The sequence below is a fragment of the Nicotiana sylvestris genome, chromosome 7 (genome assembly GCF_000393655.2).
Source record: "Nicotiana sylvestris chromosome 7, ASM39365v2, whole genome shotgun sequence".
Taxonomy (NCBI): domain Eukaryota; kingdom Viridiplantae; phylum Streptophyta; class Magnoliopsida; order Solanales; family Solanaceae; genus Nicotiana; species Nicotiana sylvestris.
Genome location: NC_091063.1, coordinates 106,060,745 through 106,078,694, shown reverse-complemented (window position 1 = coordinate 106,078,694; position 17,950 = coordinate 106,060,745). Strand labels below are relative to the sequence as shown.

General features: G+C 38.9%; 1 protein-coding gene across 1 annotated transcript; it reads left to right on the top strand.

The window, feature by feature from the left end:
• The first annotated feature begins 3,285 nt into the window (after positions 1-3,285).
• LOC138873574 (uncharacterized) lies at positions 3,286-3,684 on the top strand. The gene has a single exon (XM_070152046.1). The coding sequence runs from the start codon at positions 3,286-3,288 to the stop codon at positions 3,682-3,684; it is 399 nt and encodes a 132-aa protein (XP_070008147.1).
• Positions 3,685-17,950: the final 14,266 nt, after the last annotated feature.

Below are 17,950 nucleotides of genomic sequence, written 5' to 3'. Positions count from 1 at the left end.
CTAGAACTTGTGAGTTATATATCGAAAGGCTTGTTAGTAATGTTGTCGGTTGGTGGACTATTTTGGGAGGCTCAATATGATTATTATTGATATTGTTTGGGCACTTTGGTGATTGTTTTAACTTGTGGAAAGTCATATAAATAGGGGAGGTGTTGTCCATTTTATCGTAAAATAGGTTGCGGTCGATACATAATAGTTACGACGCTTAAACGAAAACGATAGTGTCATTTCTCTTAATGTAGACTAAGGAGTCATGACATTTGCATAGCTTGAGGTTGGGAAGTATATAAAAGGTATGTGAGGCTATCCCTTTCCTTCTTTTGCACGACTCTGATTGTACATAATGTAATGAACGAACTTCCAAAGATACTCTACTCTTAGAAGCTAGCAGTACTTACATTGTTTCCCTTCTTATGGAACAATTGATGTTGAGGTTGCTTCTCTTATTCTTATGTTATCAATGTTGTTGGTACTTACTAATCTTATAAGATTCATGAAGGAGAGTTAGTCCTAATAATGTGTACAAAGGATACCGACCTTATGTCACTCCGAAAGGTTCATAATGTGATTCCAATGAGTCCAACATGTATTATATATATATGTATCTATTTAACTCTACCGACCCAAGCTATAGTTGACCGGGTACGACACCTATTTTGCAAGCATCAATCAGTTGGGTTTTATCGAGCTCCACGTGGCCGAGTACGATTCTACCGAGCCTTATAATGGCCGGGTACGTTTTTACCGAGCCCATTACGACCGCGTACAATGTGATGATTCCTATAGAGGCGTATGTTTTAAAAGTTTATGTGTGTGTATATATATCATGAATTTCATGTCAGTAGCCCTTTGAGGTAGCCAGATGTTACAGGTTGTATATTCTCTATCCCTATTCACATTACTGTTCTTACTTAAGCTTTCCTGCCTTAAATACTCAGTACTTCATTCGTACTGAAGTCCTTTTTATTTGTGAATGCTGCAGGTCCTGATAGGCAGGTAGACGCAGCTCCCCCACGATAGTAGGCTGCTCAGTTCATCAGTTATTGGCAAGATCCCTTCTCAGGACTTGCCGTGGTCTTGGTATGCATTTTTATTATAGACATTATGGGTATGTCGGGGCCCTGTTCCGGCAATGTTGCAGCACTTATGTTCCTTTAGAGGCTCATTGACAGGTGCCGACTTATGTATAGTTTGGATTGCCTTGTCGACTGATTTTTGTTGTATAGTCTCTCATGGCAGCTTGTCAGCTCGTACCTAATATATAGCTTCATAACAGCCTTGTCGGCCCATGTTATATATGTTCACGCCATTATTTGTCATTGTTGGTTGTTTAGGATTCATGCCTATCATTTATATTGATCACATCAGCCCTTATAGATAATAAGAAAGGTTAGATAAAATGTGTGTTGGTGCTCGGCAGGTATGGCTCGGGTGCCAGTCATGGCCCTCCAACTTGGGTCGTGACAAACTTGGTATTAGACCAAGTCTGTCCTAGGGGTTGTCTATGAGCCGTTTCTAGTAGAGTCTTGATTATATATGTGTAGTGCACCACATTTATAATCAGGAGGCAACATAACATCTAGGGTTGTTACCTTCTTCCTGAATCCAGATCGTGCGTAAAGTTGAGTCGTAAGTGATTGTCTCTAATATTCACCTTGTTTTCTTTTAGCGATGCCTTTGACTAGGAAGTAAGAGATTAGTAGATGGATTGATACAATTGTGGGAGAGGGTACCAGTCAGGTGCCTCCAGCCAGAGCAGGCCAAAGTTAGGTTCAGAGTGAGATGCCGTCTCATACCTCATCTACTCTGTCTCCTCTAGAGGATATTAGGCGGCACCCAACACCTCTAGTTCCTCTGTCTGGCACTACAGACCAGGATATGCAGAGTGCGATGCAGTTGTTGACTAGCTTGGTAGCTGCTCAAGCTCAGAGACAGAATACTAGTGCTGCTGATAAACCAGTTAGTGTGACATTTCGTGATTTTATTAATCTAGACCCTCCAGTATTTACCGGATCAGACCCCAAGGAGGACTTACAAACTTTTATTGACTAGGTTCATTGTACACTACGGGTTACACATGTTAGTGATACGGAGGAAGTAGAGTTGGCTTCTTATCGGCTACAGGATTTAGCGATTTTCTGGTATGATAGTTGGGGGAGATCCAGGGGTCTGAACGCTCCTCCAGCTGTGTGGAAGGAGTTTTCTGAGGCCTTTCTTCGTCACTACTTTCCAGTTGAGATACGATGAGCTAGAGCTGATAAGTTCTTGAACATTCGACAAGGTAACATGAGTGTGCGAGAGTATAGTATGCATTTTGATTCCTTAGCAAGATATGCTCCCCATATGGTGACCGAGATGAGTGATAGGGTGCATCTGTTCGTGAACAGGTTGGGACCACATCTGATAAATGAGTGCACGACAGCCTCCTTGGTGGAGGGCATGGATATTTCCTGTATTTAGGTTTATGCCCAGACCCTAGAGGATCGTAAGTTCCAGCAAAGGGCAGATAGGGAGCAGGATAGGGGCCAGCATAAGAGGGCGAGATTTGCAGGGTGTTACGATGACTTCAGAGGTAGTATCGGGCCCCTGTATTAGAGGAGTTCGTCACCACCTGTAGCTAGTGATCCTTCACAGTTTTAAAGGCCTCGGTATGATCGATTTACCTATTCTAGTCTAGGTCAGAGTTCGTGAGCATCAGACTTACAATATCATAGGGATACTAGTTAGACGAGACCCCCAATACCCCGTTATGATCAGTGCGGCAAGGCCCATTTTGGACTGTGCCGCCGAGGTTCTGATGCGTGCTATTCTTGCGGACAGCCTGGCCATATGATGCGGGATTGTCCTAACAGAGGAGGTGGTGGTATGGCTCAGCCAACTGGATCTGTGTTTGGTTCTTCTTCATCAGTTCGACCTCCACCATAGTATTTTTAGTAGTCGAGAGGTCGTGGTAAAGGTAGAGGTGCATTGCTGAGTTCGAGTGGTGCTCAAAATCAAACCAATGCTCTAGTAGGTCGACAGGATCTCGAGTCATCTTCGAATGTTATTATACGTATATTGTCTATGTTCTCTAACAATTTATATGCGTTGATTGATTCGGGATCTACATTATCATATGTTACACCCTTTGTGGCTAATAAGTTTGGCGTTGAACTTGAATTGATAAGTAAAACACTTGCGGTATCTACTCCGATAAGAGATTCTGTGATTTTTAGAAGGGTATATAGAGGTTTCACTGTGATGATTTGTAGTCGTCAAACCTCGGCAAATTTATTTGAGTTAGAAATGGTTGATTTTGATGTGATAATGGGAATGGACTGGTTGGTCTCATGCTATGCAAATGTTGATTGTCATATGAAGATGGATAGGTTTCAGTTTCCTGGTGAACCCATCAATGAAGGGGAGGGGAACATTGCTACGCCAAAATGTAGGTTTATTTCCTATCTTAAGGCAAGAAAGATGATCTCAAAAGGTTACATTTATCATCTCGTTCATGTTAGGGTTATGGAGGCGAAACCGCCTACTCTACAATTAATCCACGTGGTAAATGAATTTCCAGATGTTTTCCTAGATGAAATCCTAAGGCTTCCTCCTGAAAGGGAGATTGAGTTTAGCATTGATGTGTTGCCTGTCATTCAACCGATCTCTATCCCTCCATACAGAATGGCCCCTACAGAGTTGTGAGAGTTAAAGGTGCAGTTGAAGGACTTGCCGGATAAAGGCTTCATTAGGCCTAGCACTTCACCTTGGGGTGCGCCTTTCTTGTTCGTGTAGAAGAAAGATGGGTCGTTTAGGATGTGTATTGATTATCGATAGTTGAATAAATTTACTATAAAGAACAAGTATCCACTTCCAAGGATTGACGACCTATTTGACCAACTCCAGGGTGCCAAGTATTTTTCCAAGATTGATTTATGTTCAGGGTATCATCAGGTGAGGGTTAAGGAGAAGGATATTCCAAAGACGGCCTTCCAAATAAGATATAGGCACTTTGAGTTCTTGGTAATGTCGTTCGGGCTAACAAATTCCCCAGCAGCTATTATGGATCTCATGAATAGTGTTAGGCCTTATCTTGACATATTCATTATCGTATTCATTGATGACATTCTAGTGTATTCTCGTTCAAAGGTGGAACATAGGGGCCACTTGCGAATAGTATTACAGACCCTTCAGGATCATAAGATATATGCTAAGCTCTCCAAATGTGAATTCTGTCTGAACTCAGTAGCATTCCTTGGCCATGTGATATCTAACGAGGGTATTAGTGTCGACACTCATAAGATTGATGCAACAAAGAATTGGCCGAGACCTACGACACCATTAGAAGTCCGCAACTTGATGGGGATAACATGATACTATAAGTGGTTTGTAGAAGGGTTTTCCTCTATATCACCACCATTGACTAAGTTAACACAGAAAGCTACCAAGTTTCAATGGTTTGACGCTTGTGATTGTAGTTTTCAGGAGCTATAGAATAGATTGACATCTGAACCAGTGCTCACTCTCCCAGAAGGAACATAAGGTTATGTGGTATATTGTGATGCCTCAGGTATAGGTTTGGGGTGCGTATTGATGCAACATGGGAAGGTGATTGCTTATGCATTGAGACAATTGAAAAAACGTGAAAAGAATTACCTGACTCATGATTTGGAATTGACTACAGTAATATAAGCTTTGAAGATATAGTGGAACTACTTATATGGCATCCATGTTGACATCTACACAGATCACAAAAGTTTACAATACATCTTCAAGTAGAAGGAGTTGAATTTGAGGCAGTGTAGGTGGCTTGAATTGCTAAAAGACTACGACGTCGAGATATTGAACCATTCCGGTAAAGCCAATGTTGTGGCAGACATTATCCGCCGTAAGTCAATGGGAAGCTTAGTACACATTAAGGCAGGTAGACAAGGGTTGACTAAAGAGCTTCACCATCTGGCCAATATGAGAATCTGATTGTTAGACTCTAATGACGGAGTTGCTACTCTACAATATACAACAGAATCATCTTTGGTAGCCGAGGTAAATACACATCAATATGAATATCCTACCTTAGTAAGATTGAGCGAGGGCATTCAGTAGTGTAAGATTATAGCTTCGAGATCAAAGGAGATGGGGCACTGAGATACCAGGGCCGATTATGTGTTCCTACTATGGCAGGGTTGCAAGAGAAGATTATGATTGAGATTCATCAGTTCCGATATTCTATCCATCTCAGCTCGACAAAGATGTATCATGACGTTAAAGAGCAGTATTGTTGGGATAACATGAAGAAGTCTATTGCAGAATTTGTAGCCTAGTGTCCTAATTGTCAACAAGTGAAGATCGAGCATCAGAAACCCGATAGATTGATTCAGAATATAGAGATTCCGACCTGGAAATAGGAGGTGATTAATATGGACTTTATTATTGTATTACCTCGCTCTTATCATAAGTTTGACTCCATCTGGGTTATGGTTGATTGACTTATAAAATCTGCCCATTTTCTGCCAGTTAAGACAACTTACACGGCTGAAGATTATGCGAAGTTGTATATCAAGGAGATTGTTAGGATTCATGGTGTACCGATATCTATTATATCAAACCGATGAGCTTAATTTATGGTTAACTTTTTGAGGTCTTTTCAGAAGGGTTTAGGCACACAAGTGAATCTTAGCACTGTATTCCATCCGTAGACTGATGGATAGGCTAAATGTACTATTCAAACACTTAAAGATATGCTACGAGAATGTGTTCTAGATTTCAAGGGGAATTGGGATGATCATCTTCCACTCATAGAATTCGCCTACAATAATGACTACCATTCCAGTATTAAAATGGCCCTGTACGAGTCACTATAATGGAGGAGATGTAGATCACCAGTTGGATGGTTCAAAATCGGTGAAACAGAATTATATGGGCCAGATTTGATTCACCAAGCCATTGAGAAGGTGAAAGTGATACAAGAGCGACTGAGGATGGCACAAAGCAGGCAAAAGTCTTATTCCGATGTCTGACGTCGTAATCTGGAATTTGAGGTTGGTGACTGGGTTTTCTCGAGGATCTTACCAATGAAGGGTGTTATGCATTTTGGGAAGAAGGGTAAGCTAAGTCCGCGGTATATCAAGCTGTACAAAATTCTTCGACAAATTGGACAGGTTGCTTATGAGTTAAAATTGCCATTCAAATTGGAATTTGTCCACCCGGTATTCCATGTATCTATGTTGAGGAAATGTATTGGAGACCTTTTTCGGGTCGTCCCTATCAAAGATGTACAAATTATAGAGGATCTATCATATGGAGAAGTGCTGGTAGCTATATTAGATTGACAAGTCCGCAAGCCTTTTGTTAAAGTATTGTGGAGGAACAAGAATACAGAAGAAATGACATGGGAAGCAGAAGAGGAAATGAAGTCTAAATACCCTTACCTGGTTCAGATTGAAGATAACGAGGATGCCGGGGGAACACATGATGCGTTAGAAGGTGAAACGACTCTATGAGGTAAGCAATAACTTGAGAATACTTATTCTTAATACAAAATGGTGATATGCAGATAATGTACATATCAATAGTGCTTTGTATAGCCTTGTGAGGCCATAAGTTGGGTTTAACTACTTGCAAGTTTGGCTAGTGTCCATTTTATATGGGAAACTCAGCCGAAAATTTCCATCAGAATCCATGATAAGTTAGACTCTCCATAAACCGTTACATTTGGGGACGAATGTTCCTGGGGGGAGGGAGGGTGTTACAACCCATATTCACGTACATTAGTTTATGCCGTAAGTTATACGACGTAAATCCGAGAAGCGATTATCTTTGAAATGATAAGAAGTTAATCCTATTGGTCTTAAATAATATAAGGGTGTATAAGAGTGGTTAACAAGTATTAGAAGTTAAACAAATCAAGGATGTTGTAACCCGTATTTTCGGGTAAAACTAGAGGTGCTTAATATTCTCAAGAGGTCGTGTTTTGAGATATTTGAATCATATAATATCCGTATCATAAGTCTTGAAAGTCAAATGAGTTATGAAATAAAAGTCTACAAAAGTTGTCTCAACTTACGTTCATAATTTTACTTAAACTTTAGGTCAAATGTTACTAAGCTTTTCTCCTAATTTACTTGGAAATATGGGGTGATCTACCCACCAAATTGAAGATCTATGAGTCTAGTTTCTAATGCATTAAACGTTCGTCGATACAATCTCGGAGTAGAGAGATGTTTGCGTTTTTGCGAGACTGCACCAAGCAGCTTTCTATGGGACCCACATAGGCGGTTTAAGACATATGGATGTATATAAGATGACTCAACCCCGTATTAAGTTATTAGTTTTCAGTATATTCGGACTTTAGAACCCTAAAAAAACCCTTTCAAGGTTATCTCATAATCCAAGACCCAAACAAAGGGAAAACAACACAAATCAAGTGTGGGGAATCCCGTGGCGCTAGCAAGTTCTTGTTCTCCTTGTTGTTGCTGATTTTTCTGTTGTTCCAGCTCGTGTGGGAGGTTATTTTAAGTGGTTTATGTTATGCAAATTACACCCTCAAGCTTTTAATATCAGCCCTAGGTGATTTCAAGTCTTACAAAGTAATTCTAGTGCCGAAAAACCCGAATTGATTGTTAGTTTCACTTCCTTAATTTTGTGGCAGCATTGGAAGGTTATTTCGTGGGGAATTAAGGTCAAATTAGAGTTGTTACATCAGTTTAAAGGTAAGTAACCTCTTACTCTACATGTATTTAAGATTATTTAAGTTGAGGCTAAGTCGTTGAAGCTAGAACTTGTGGAGTTATATATCGAAAGGCTTGTTAGTAATGTTGTCGGTTGGTGGACTATTTTGGGAGGCTCAATATAATTATTATTGATGTTGTTTGGGATGTTTGATGATTTTTTTAACTTGTGGGAAGTCATATAAATAGGGGAGGTGCTTTCCGTTTCATCGTAAAATAGATTGCGGTCGATACATAATAGTTACGACGCTTAAACGATAACGATAATGTCATTTATCATAGTGTAGACTAAGGAGTAATGACATTTGCATAGCTTGAAGTTGTGCAGTATATACAAGGTATGTGAGACTATCCCTTTCATTCTTTTGCACGACTGCGTTGTACATAAAGTAATGAACGAGCTTCCAAATATACTATACTCATATAAGCTAGTAGTACTTATATATGTATCTATTTTACTCTACCGAGCTACGTTATGGTCAGCCGGGTACGATACCTATTTTGCAACTACTGATCAGTTGGGTTTTACCAAGCTCCATGTGGCCGTGTACGAAATTACCGAGCCTTATAATCATCGGGTACATTTTTACCGAGCCCATTACGGCTGAGAATATGCTTTCATGCCTTACATACTCAATACTTTATTCATACTGACGTCCTTTTTATTTGCGGATACTGCATGTTGTGCTACAGGTCCTGATAGATAGGTAGACGTAGCTCCCCACCACAGTAGGCTGCCCAGTTCAGTGGTTATTGGCGAGATCCCTTCTCCGGACTTGCCGTGGTCTTGGTATGCATTTTTGTTATAGACATTATGCGTATGTCGGGGCCCTGTTCCGACAATGTTGCATCACTTATGTTCCTTTAGAGGCTCATAGACCTGCGTTGACTCATGTATAGTTTGGATTGTCTTGTCGACTGATTTTTATTGTATAGTCTCTCATGGCAGCTTGTCAACTCGTACCTTATATATAGCTTCATGACAACCTTGTTGGACCATGTTATGTATGTTCACGCCATTACCTATCATTGTTGGTTGTTTAGGATTCACGTCTATCATTTATCTTGATCACGTCGGCCTTTATACATAAGAAAGAATTACGAATCTAATCACTTGGCCGAGCAACCCAATTAAAAATATCCTAGCTTTGAAGTCTTTACCCAGTTTGGTCCTGGTTGTATATAATTTGAAATAAACTTTTCAGTCTTTAGCCCATTATTAAAGACACACTTCTAGGGTTTTTTTCTTTTCTTCTTTCTTCTTTCCCAACATACTCAATTTCTCTTCACTCGCCTCTCTTTTCGTTCTCCCTAAAAATTACAGAATTTTTTGGTACACACTTGTGATAATTTCTTTTGAGCACTCACGTGAAGAAACAAAAACAAATACTATAACATTTTAGTACTTTTTGTGCTCTGTACAGATGTGCACAATGGCTCGTTAATCCTCTTATTATGTCAATTAGATTTCGATTTTTGAGTTAATTGACAAAAAGAGGTTTAGGAACCACAATAAAATTTGACATATCAATCCAAAAACTACCAGATCTTGCCTATAACTATCCGATCTTGCCTAAAAGAGCATCTTCGGTGACCTCGTCTCATATTTTCTTATTTCTCTTAGTTTTTGTTTCATCATTTGCTATTGGTAAAGCCCATATATGAATGCCAAAACCTCACAGGAAAAATTCAACACCAGCCACCAAAAACTGTAATGTGATGATGGGCAGAAAGTGTTTTCTGGTGTAAATTTGTATAGGTAGTGTTTATACACACTTATACAATATTGTATAAGTGTGCATATCTGTGTACAATGTTGTATAAATTATATATATATATATATATATATATATATAATGTATTAGTGTGTATATACATTGTACGTGTATAATGGGCATCCATGGATGTTTGACACTTTTTCTTTTCTTCTTTGTCTTATTTTTCTGATATACATTATTAGAGATTGTATATACAAGTTTATACAAAGTTATACATCATTATACATATAATGCACATGTGCAGTTAAATCTAAAATTAAAATTTAGCTGTTCAATCTATGTATAAATTGACCTTTCTTGTTGATTTATTTGCCAAATCATCAACGTGCAATAATTTATTTCAATTTTTATTTTTTATTTATACTATTTGGAACTTGGAAAAGAAGAAAATTTAAGGTTTTCAAGTTGCATTATATATGAATTTGATTTTTTTGTAGGTGGAATAGGAATATATACAAACTTGGGGAAGAAGAATAAAAAATCACCGAATTTTCATGCTTGAAGATCTGTAGAAATAAAAAAAAGAAAGGAAAAAATGCTTATTTTTCAAACTTTGGCCTATTATTAATGGGCTATAGATTTGCAAAGTTGTAACTGGATTATTCTGCTGCAATGTATATAGGTGGACTGTATTTTTGTATAATTCTCCCTATAGATAATAAGAAAGGGTAGATAAAATGTGCGCTGGTGCTCGGCAGGTATGGCTCGGGTGCCAGTCCTGTTCCTCCAGTTTGGGTCGTGACAATAGCCTCTCGAAGATAAGTATCGTCATTTTCATACCAATCCGTAAGATTGTACTAGACATGCTCATGGCTCATATAGCCCATGAACATAGAGCTCTGGTACCAACTTTGTCACGGTCCAAAATAGATCGTGATGGCACCAAAGTTAACCCGCTAGGTAAGTCCACACATTTAAATAGCTAAATCAATACAAATAAGGTGTAATCAACTGCTATAATATAAGTAAAACAGACATAAGTCTAACCTCATCAACCAGCTACATAATATACTACATCAAACTCCTAAAATTTAGCAGTACAAAGCCATGAGCAACTAAAGAGAATACAAATGGGTCTAAAATATAAAAGTACTATCTAGAAGAAGATAAACAGTAGAATAGATAAGAAGGGGACTCCACATGCTGCGAATCTAACATAATAACTCACCGCGAAGTCTTTAACAAGACAAGCTACTAAGAACCCTCTTAGACACCATCAGGACCAACACCGAGATGTGCATAAAAATATACAGAAGTATAGTATAAGTACAAAGTCAATGCAAACTTACATATCAAGTCTAATCCTGATGAAATAGTGGCGAGGTCAAGACTAAATCATACACATGTCCATAACCTGTTTAAATCACAACAATATACAATAAATGGAGAAAAGACCAAGAAACCACGAATGTAAATAGTAAGGTACTCAATTAACAATCAGCTATTAAGCTCACTTTTTAGATAAGTTGACCAAGAACGTAAGTAAGGCACATAATCAACATATGTGGATGATATCCACCAATTATTATGTGTATGCATGTCTCTACATGAGTTAAAATGTCTAAATGTCTAAGACTCCACCTTACCTCAACCGACACCTCTTAAGCGGCACCTCCAGGTGTCCAATATACTATGCATACCCGGCCCAAGGTTAAAATGGATAATCACGTGACTCCGAAAGAATTAATACGGATTTGTGTGCCTAGCAATATAGCTCCATAATAAATCATTTATATCTCAGAAAATCAGTCATCAAACTTCATAAAATGTACCATCATGCTAAATCATAATAATCGCACGGAATATCCAATCGTGCCAACCTTAGTCCATAACAAAGTACCATATATAGGGATGTATATATATGAATAAGAAATAAGCATGTATGATGCATATGGACAGAGAAATCAACATGTAACGATATATGCATATGTACAAGTATGACCACGACTACAACATGTTATCCAACATACCATATAGGCTATTATGTCTAATTAAAGCATCAAAAACCTAGACCTAATCTTTAGCCTGAATAAATTTGCTCACATAGTCATACAACAAATTACTAAAAGGTAAGTTTTATAGAGCAGTGGTTAGTCCTGCCATGTTATATGGAACTGAATGTTGGAGGTAAAGAACTCACACATCCAGAAGATGAAAGTAGCAGAGATGAGGATGTTGAGGTGGATGTGCGGGCATACAAGGATAGATAAGATTAGGAATGAAGATATTCGAGAGAAGGTGGGCGTGGCCCCCATGGAGGAAAAGATGCGGGAAGTAAGACTCACATGGTTCGGACACATTCAGAGGAGGAGCACTGATGCACCGGTGAGGAGGTGTGAGCGACTAGCTGTAGTGGGCACGCGGAGAGGTAGAGGGCGACCTAAGAAGTATTGGGGAGAGGTGATCAGACAGGACATGGCACAACTTAGGATTACTGAGGACATGGCCCTTGACAGGGAATTATGGAGGTCGAGCATTAAGGTTGTAGGTTAGGGAAAAGTTGTGAATATTTCTACAGCACAATAGAGTGAGACTAGCTAGTTAGGAGTTAGACGAAGAATGTCATTGGCCGTCTATTGATGCAGGGCTTTACCTGCTAGTTTTACTATACCAACCGTCTATTTCGTATTTCGTATTTTGTATTCTGTATTTCATATCTCTTATATTGCTGTTATTTATTATGCATTTTTATGGTACTAATATATCGACTCCTGTTGCTTTTTTGAGCCGAGGGTCTCCTGAAAACAGCCTCTCTACACTTCGGGGTAGGGGTAAGGTCTGCGTACATATTATCCTCCCCAGACCCCACTTGTGGGATTATACTGGATCGTTGTTGTTGTTGTTGTTGTTGTTGTATAGTCATACAACAAATAACGCATAAAACAAGAAGAAATTTATCTCAAACTAGGCACAAAAACGTCTATATTTCACCCTAAATATGATATAACCTTAGCGCCCGCATATATGCTTGTTACCTCGCCTATATGTCACCACCAAACATGTAGTACTTTTCATATAAGTCTATTTTATGAAAAATTCTCTCAAATCAAGGTTAGCCAAGCTATGTACTTTATTCGGACTAGGTTTCAACTTTTCAATATCCCTATTCCTCTATCATTGCCCTCCAAACACTCCAAATCTATTCAAATAATACTTAACAAGGTCAAATAAATTCATAAAACCTAAGTCCAAACAATAAAGCCTCAATTGTTAATCAAATCTCAAAAGTCAATAAAAAGCCAACCTAGGCTCTTATGGTCAAAACCCGAGTCCAAGATAAAATCTCGTTGACCCATAATTCCAGGAGTCCAAATGTGTTATTAGTTCCAAATTCAAGTCCAATTTGGTATTCAAAACCTCAAAATCTATTTTCTTAAGTCTTAGGTAAGAATCCTAAATTTCTCTCTTAGATTTCATATTTTATGTACAAAAATCCATGGGGAATCAAGATTTATGAGCAAAATCAAAGTAAAAATTACTTATCCTCAAGATTAGGGTAATTCCTCTTCAAATTCTCTTCCTCCATACTCTAAAACTAAAAAATAACATAAATAAGCTAAATCTCAAAATTTGGACAAAATATACCCTTCGCCCGAAAATGTACTTCGCGATCGTGACGTGTACCTCACGCAATCGCGAAAACAAGTGACTGAGGCCAACCCGACTGCAAATGCTCCCCATATGTTTGTGAAGAACAACTACACGCACACCTATACTATCGCGACCTCTAAAATGCGTTCGCAAAGAAAAAATTGGCTCCCATAATCTTTTTACGTGATCGTAAAACTAGGTGGGATCAATCCCAACCTATTCTTCTTAGCCTAACAGTCTATTTGTGAAAGTAAATTATTCAAAAAGTCTCCTTACTAGACCTAACATCCTGTCAGCGCTTTCAGATACAAGGAAATTGGACTAGTTATTAGACCAACTATCTCACGCTCTACCTATCAAAGATTCTGTTAACATTGCAGATGGCACTCTCTTACCTCTTTCACACCATGGGTTAATGTCTGCATCCCGAATTCTTCATGATAGATTCCATTTCCCTCCTAAAAACAACTTGTTTTCTATCAAGCCTCAACAGGGCGGTGCTCTGACCGATTGAACTACAATCCAAGAAAAATTAGGTGTACAACCTAAAATCAATTTAGATGAGACTCATCTTCTCAAACGCGATTCAATAAAATGCACCAAATTTGCAATTGCAATTTTCCAAAATGCTCTAAAACTGCCACGAGACTCACCCGAGCCCCTTGGGAATCCGTCCCATCATCCTGACAAGTTCATATATCCTATACAAACTTGTCTAAAGGATCAAAATACTAAAAATAACATCAAAATTAAGAATCACGCACCAAACCAAAAATCTCAACTTTTTCAAGTTCAAAATTTCAACTTTTGATTAAGTGTACGTACAAGTTCAAAGTCACCATAAAAGCTTATCTGAATTTTCAAATCACCAAACCGCGCTCGTCAACCTTAAATATAAAGTTTGGTTAATTCTTCCAACTTAAGGCTTTTAGCGAGGAACTACATATTCCAAATCACTCTCGAATCCTTCGGGAACCAAACATCCATACCCGCAACTTATAAAATACCAAAGCAACCTAGTGGAATCATAAAATAGACAAAATAGAGTTGTAAAACTCAAAATGACCGGTCGGACTGGACTGTTACAGATTCCTCTATCCCAAAATTTAAAAATAGAACAAGTAACATTAAATCAAATTTTGAGAAGGCTTTTGTATCTATGATCTGTTTATCTTGAAAATACGAGTAACAATTAAGTTTGATTTGTGATTTTAAAGATACGTGATTTAGTTCATAACTAATTAATAATCAAGAAGTATAACATATAAATAAAAGAAATGAGTAAATCAAACTAGTGTTGCTAGGCAATACCAACATCAAGCCAAAGTGACCTCGAGATGGATCAAGAACAATAAATGTCACGACCAAAAAACCGACCCGGTTGTGATGATGCCTATCAAAAAACTAGGCCAACCGATACAACTCCTAAATCAACCATTATTCAATAACCGTTGTTTTTATTCCATTTATAAATCAATAATCTCGATGTAAGTTTAAAGGAAAAGTGCGGAATAGATACACAAGCCCGACATCAGGGTGTCACTAGTCATGAGCATCTACTAAAATCTGAATACAACGAAAAGTCTGAAAAGGTACTAAGTACAATCTAATGAAAAAAAGAGGGAGAAAAGTTGTGCTGCAAACGCCGGGCAGCGACCTTGCTAAACTCCGATGGCTCTGTCTCTGAGTGATCAGCACCCGCTACCGGGTTCAGAAATACCCGAATCTTCACACAAGGTGCAGGGAGTAATGTGACTACTCCAACTCAGTAATTAATAAAAGTAAATGAAGGTTGAGCAGTAAGAAATCACGTAAAAACACGTCATAGCACCATAGTGGTTACAACTTATTTTCCAAAACGGGATACCATTCAAATCATTTCGTTAAATTTCCAACTTCGGTAAAATCCTTTAGAAAAATATCTTTCTAACCTTTTAAATAGAGCTTTAATGAAATATATAGTGAAAGTAATGAAAATCATAATCGACCCCTCAGCCAAAAACATAATTCGTATCCAGCCCCTCGGGCGAACAAGAATTCATAGCCATTTCATGACTTAAAGATCTCAACGGAAGTAACAAAGCCAAATCAGTGACTAAATTCCGAATACCTTGTAAAAACTTCAGTTTAAAGGAAAGTTGTTTAAAAACATTTGTTTAACACTTTCAATAGAGGCATGGTCTAAAGTTGAGTGAAAGCAGCAATTAAATCAACATTTTCAATAGAAACTCACTTTAAGGAGGAGGGAAACCAGTAAGTTCATAATCAGGCCCCTCAGGCAAAGCATCACTCGTATACATGTATATATAGCCCCTCGGGCAAGCCTCTCAGTCACTCATGACTCAATTCTTACCAATCAGCACTCATGCTCAATACGTACCATCTAATAATCACTGCGGCATGCAGCCCGATCCATATATCGCTGGGGCGTGCAGCCCGATCTACATATATATTCGACTGCGCTCACTAAGAGTGTGTAGACTCCGGAGGGGCTCCTACAACCCGAGTGCTATATCACTGCGGCACACAGCCCGATCCAATATATATATCGCTGCGGCGCACAGCCCGATCCAATATATATATCGCTGCGGCGTGCAACCCGATCCATATAAGTATCGCTGCGGCGTGCAGCCCGATTCACAACCAGGCCCTCGGCCTCTCTCAGTCATTAACCTCACACTCAGACCCTCGGTCTATATCAGTCATCAACCTCACAATCAGGCCTTCGGCCTCTCTTAGCCTTCAACCTCACAAGTCACTCGGACTATCAGTAAAATAGGGCGTTCAGCTCAAATATCATTTATGGTGCCAAGATTTAGTAAACAAGGCTGAGTTAGGAAATTTCAAAAATGCAGCATGACTGGGTACAATTATTAAGTCAAAACAGTGAGGAAAAGTAATAAGAGTCCCATAAGAATCCAAAACAGTTGGCACGAGGCCCAAACATAGCATTTAGCCCAAAACATAATAATAACAAACAATTTTCAATCAAATACGTAGTTAAATAGTCATACGGGATGGACTAAGTCACAATCCTAAATGGTGCACGACCCCACGCTCATCATCTAGCATGTGCGTCACCTTAAAATAGCACAACGATGTGAAATCCAGGGTTTCAAACCCTTAGGACATCATTTACAAACATTACTTACCTCTATCTGGTCCAAACTCTAGCCCGCGGTGCCTTTTCCTCTCGAATTAGTCTTCAGTTGCTCCGAATCTAACCAAAATCAGTACATGACCATTAAAATATGCTAAGGGAACAAAGCCCACTCGAAAATATCCAATTTACATAAAAAATCCCGAAATTGTTCAAACCCGACCCCGGGCCCACGTCTCGAAATCTGATAAAAATTACATCAATAGAATCCTTACACTCTCATGAGTCTACCCATAATAAATTCGTCAAAATCGGACTTCAAATGCCCATTCAAATCTCCAAAAGAATTCTCAAATTTTCTTCCATTTTTTCCCAATTTCCACTCTAATTCTTCAAATTAAATGATGAAATTCAAGTCTAAACCATGGAATTTAACCAAAAACAAGTGAAGATCACTTACCTCAACCATTTCTCTGAAATCCCTTAAAAAATCGCCCAATTTCGTGGTCTCTAGTCCAAAATATGATAAATGGGTTCAAACCCTCGATTTTAATATTTAACACTGCTGCCCAGATTTAACCCTTTGCGAACGCGGTAGCTCCCTCTCATTCACGAAGCATAATTGCCTCAGACCCAGAAATCCTTCTACGCGATCGTGATGACCCCTTCGCGAACGTGGACCTTTACCAGCTCAACCACTGCGAACGCGATACCTTACTCGCGAACGCGTTGAATACTCAGCGCACCCTTCGCATTCGCGTATACACCTTTGCGAATACGAAGAACAAATTTTTCCATCTTAGAGAACACTCTTCACGAATGCGAAGCCCTTCCGCGAATGCGATGAATAACCTTCTGCAACACAAACCAGCAAAAATCTGCCATGTTCAAAGTCCAAAAATTGATCCGTTAACCACCTGAAACACACCCGAGACCCTCGAGACCTCAACCAAATATGCCAACATATCCCATAACATCATTCAAACTTGTTACAACCTTCGGAATGCTCAAAACAACATCAAAACACCAAATTTTCATCGGATTCAAGCCTAAGAATTTTAAAACTTCCAAATTCCGCTTTCGATCAAAAGGTCTATCAAACCACGTTCGAATGACTTGAAAATTTGCACACACGTCACAAATGACACAACATACCTACTTCAACTTCCAAAATTCCATTTCGACCCCTATATCAAAATCGCACCTAACAACCGGAAAACGCCAAAATCCCAATTTCGCCAATTCAAGCCTAAACCTTCCACGAACGTCCAAAATATATTCTGATCACGGTCCTAAGTCCCAAATAACCTAACGGAGCTAACCAAATCATAAAAATTCTAATCCGAGATCATATACTAACAAGTCAAAACTTGGTCAAACCTTTCTGATTTTAAGTTTCAAACTGAGAACTGTTCTTCCAAATTCATTCCGATTGCCCTGAAAACCAAAACCTACGAATTACACAAGTCATAATAACATCACACGGGGCTAGTCATGCCCGAGAACTGGCGAGCAAAGTGCAAAAGCTAAAAATGACTGGTCGGGTCGTTACATCCTCCCCCACTTAAACATACGTTCGTCCTCGAACGTGCCCAGAGTTGTTCCGAAAACCATTAATCGCTGAGTAACCTTGCCATGCACATATTCGGGGGTGATCCTACATCACCCTATCTCATATAGGTTCGATACACAATGTAACTGAAACTTCACAATCCAACCTAGCCTATAAACCTTAGAACCACATTTCCACTTTTGAACCCATCTACAAGATCAAA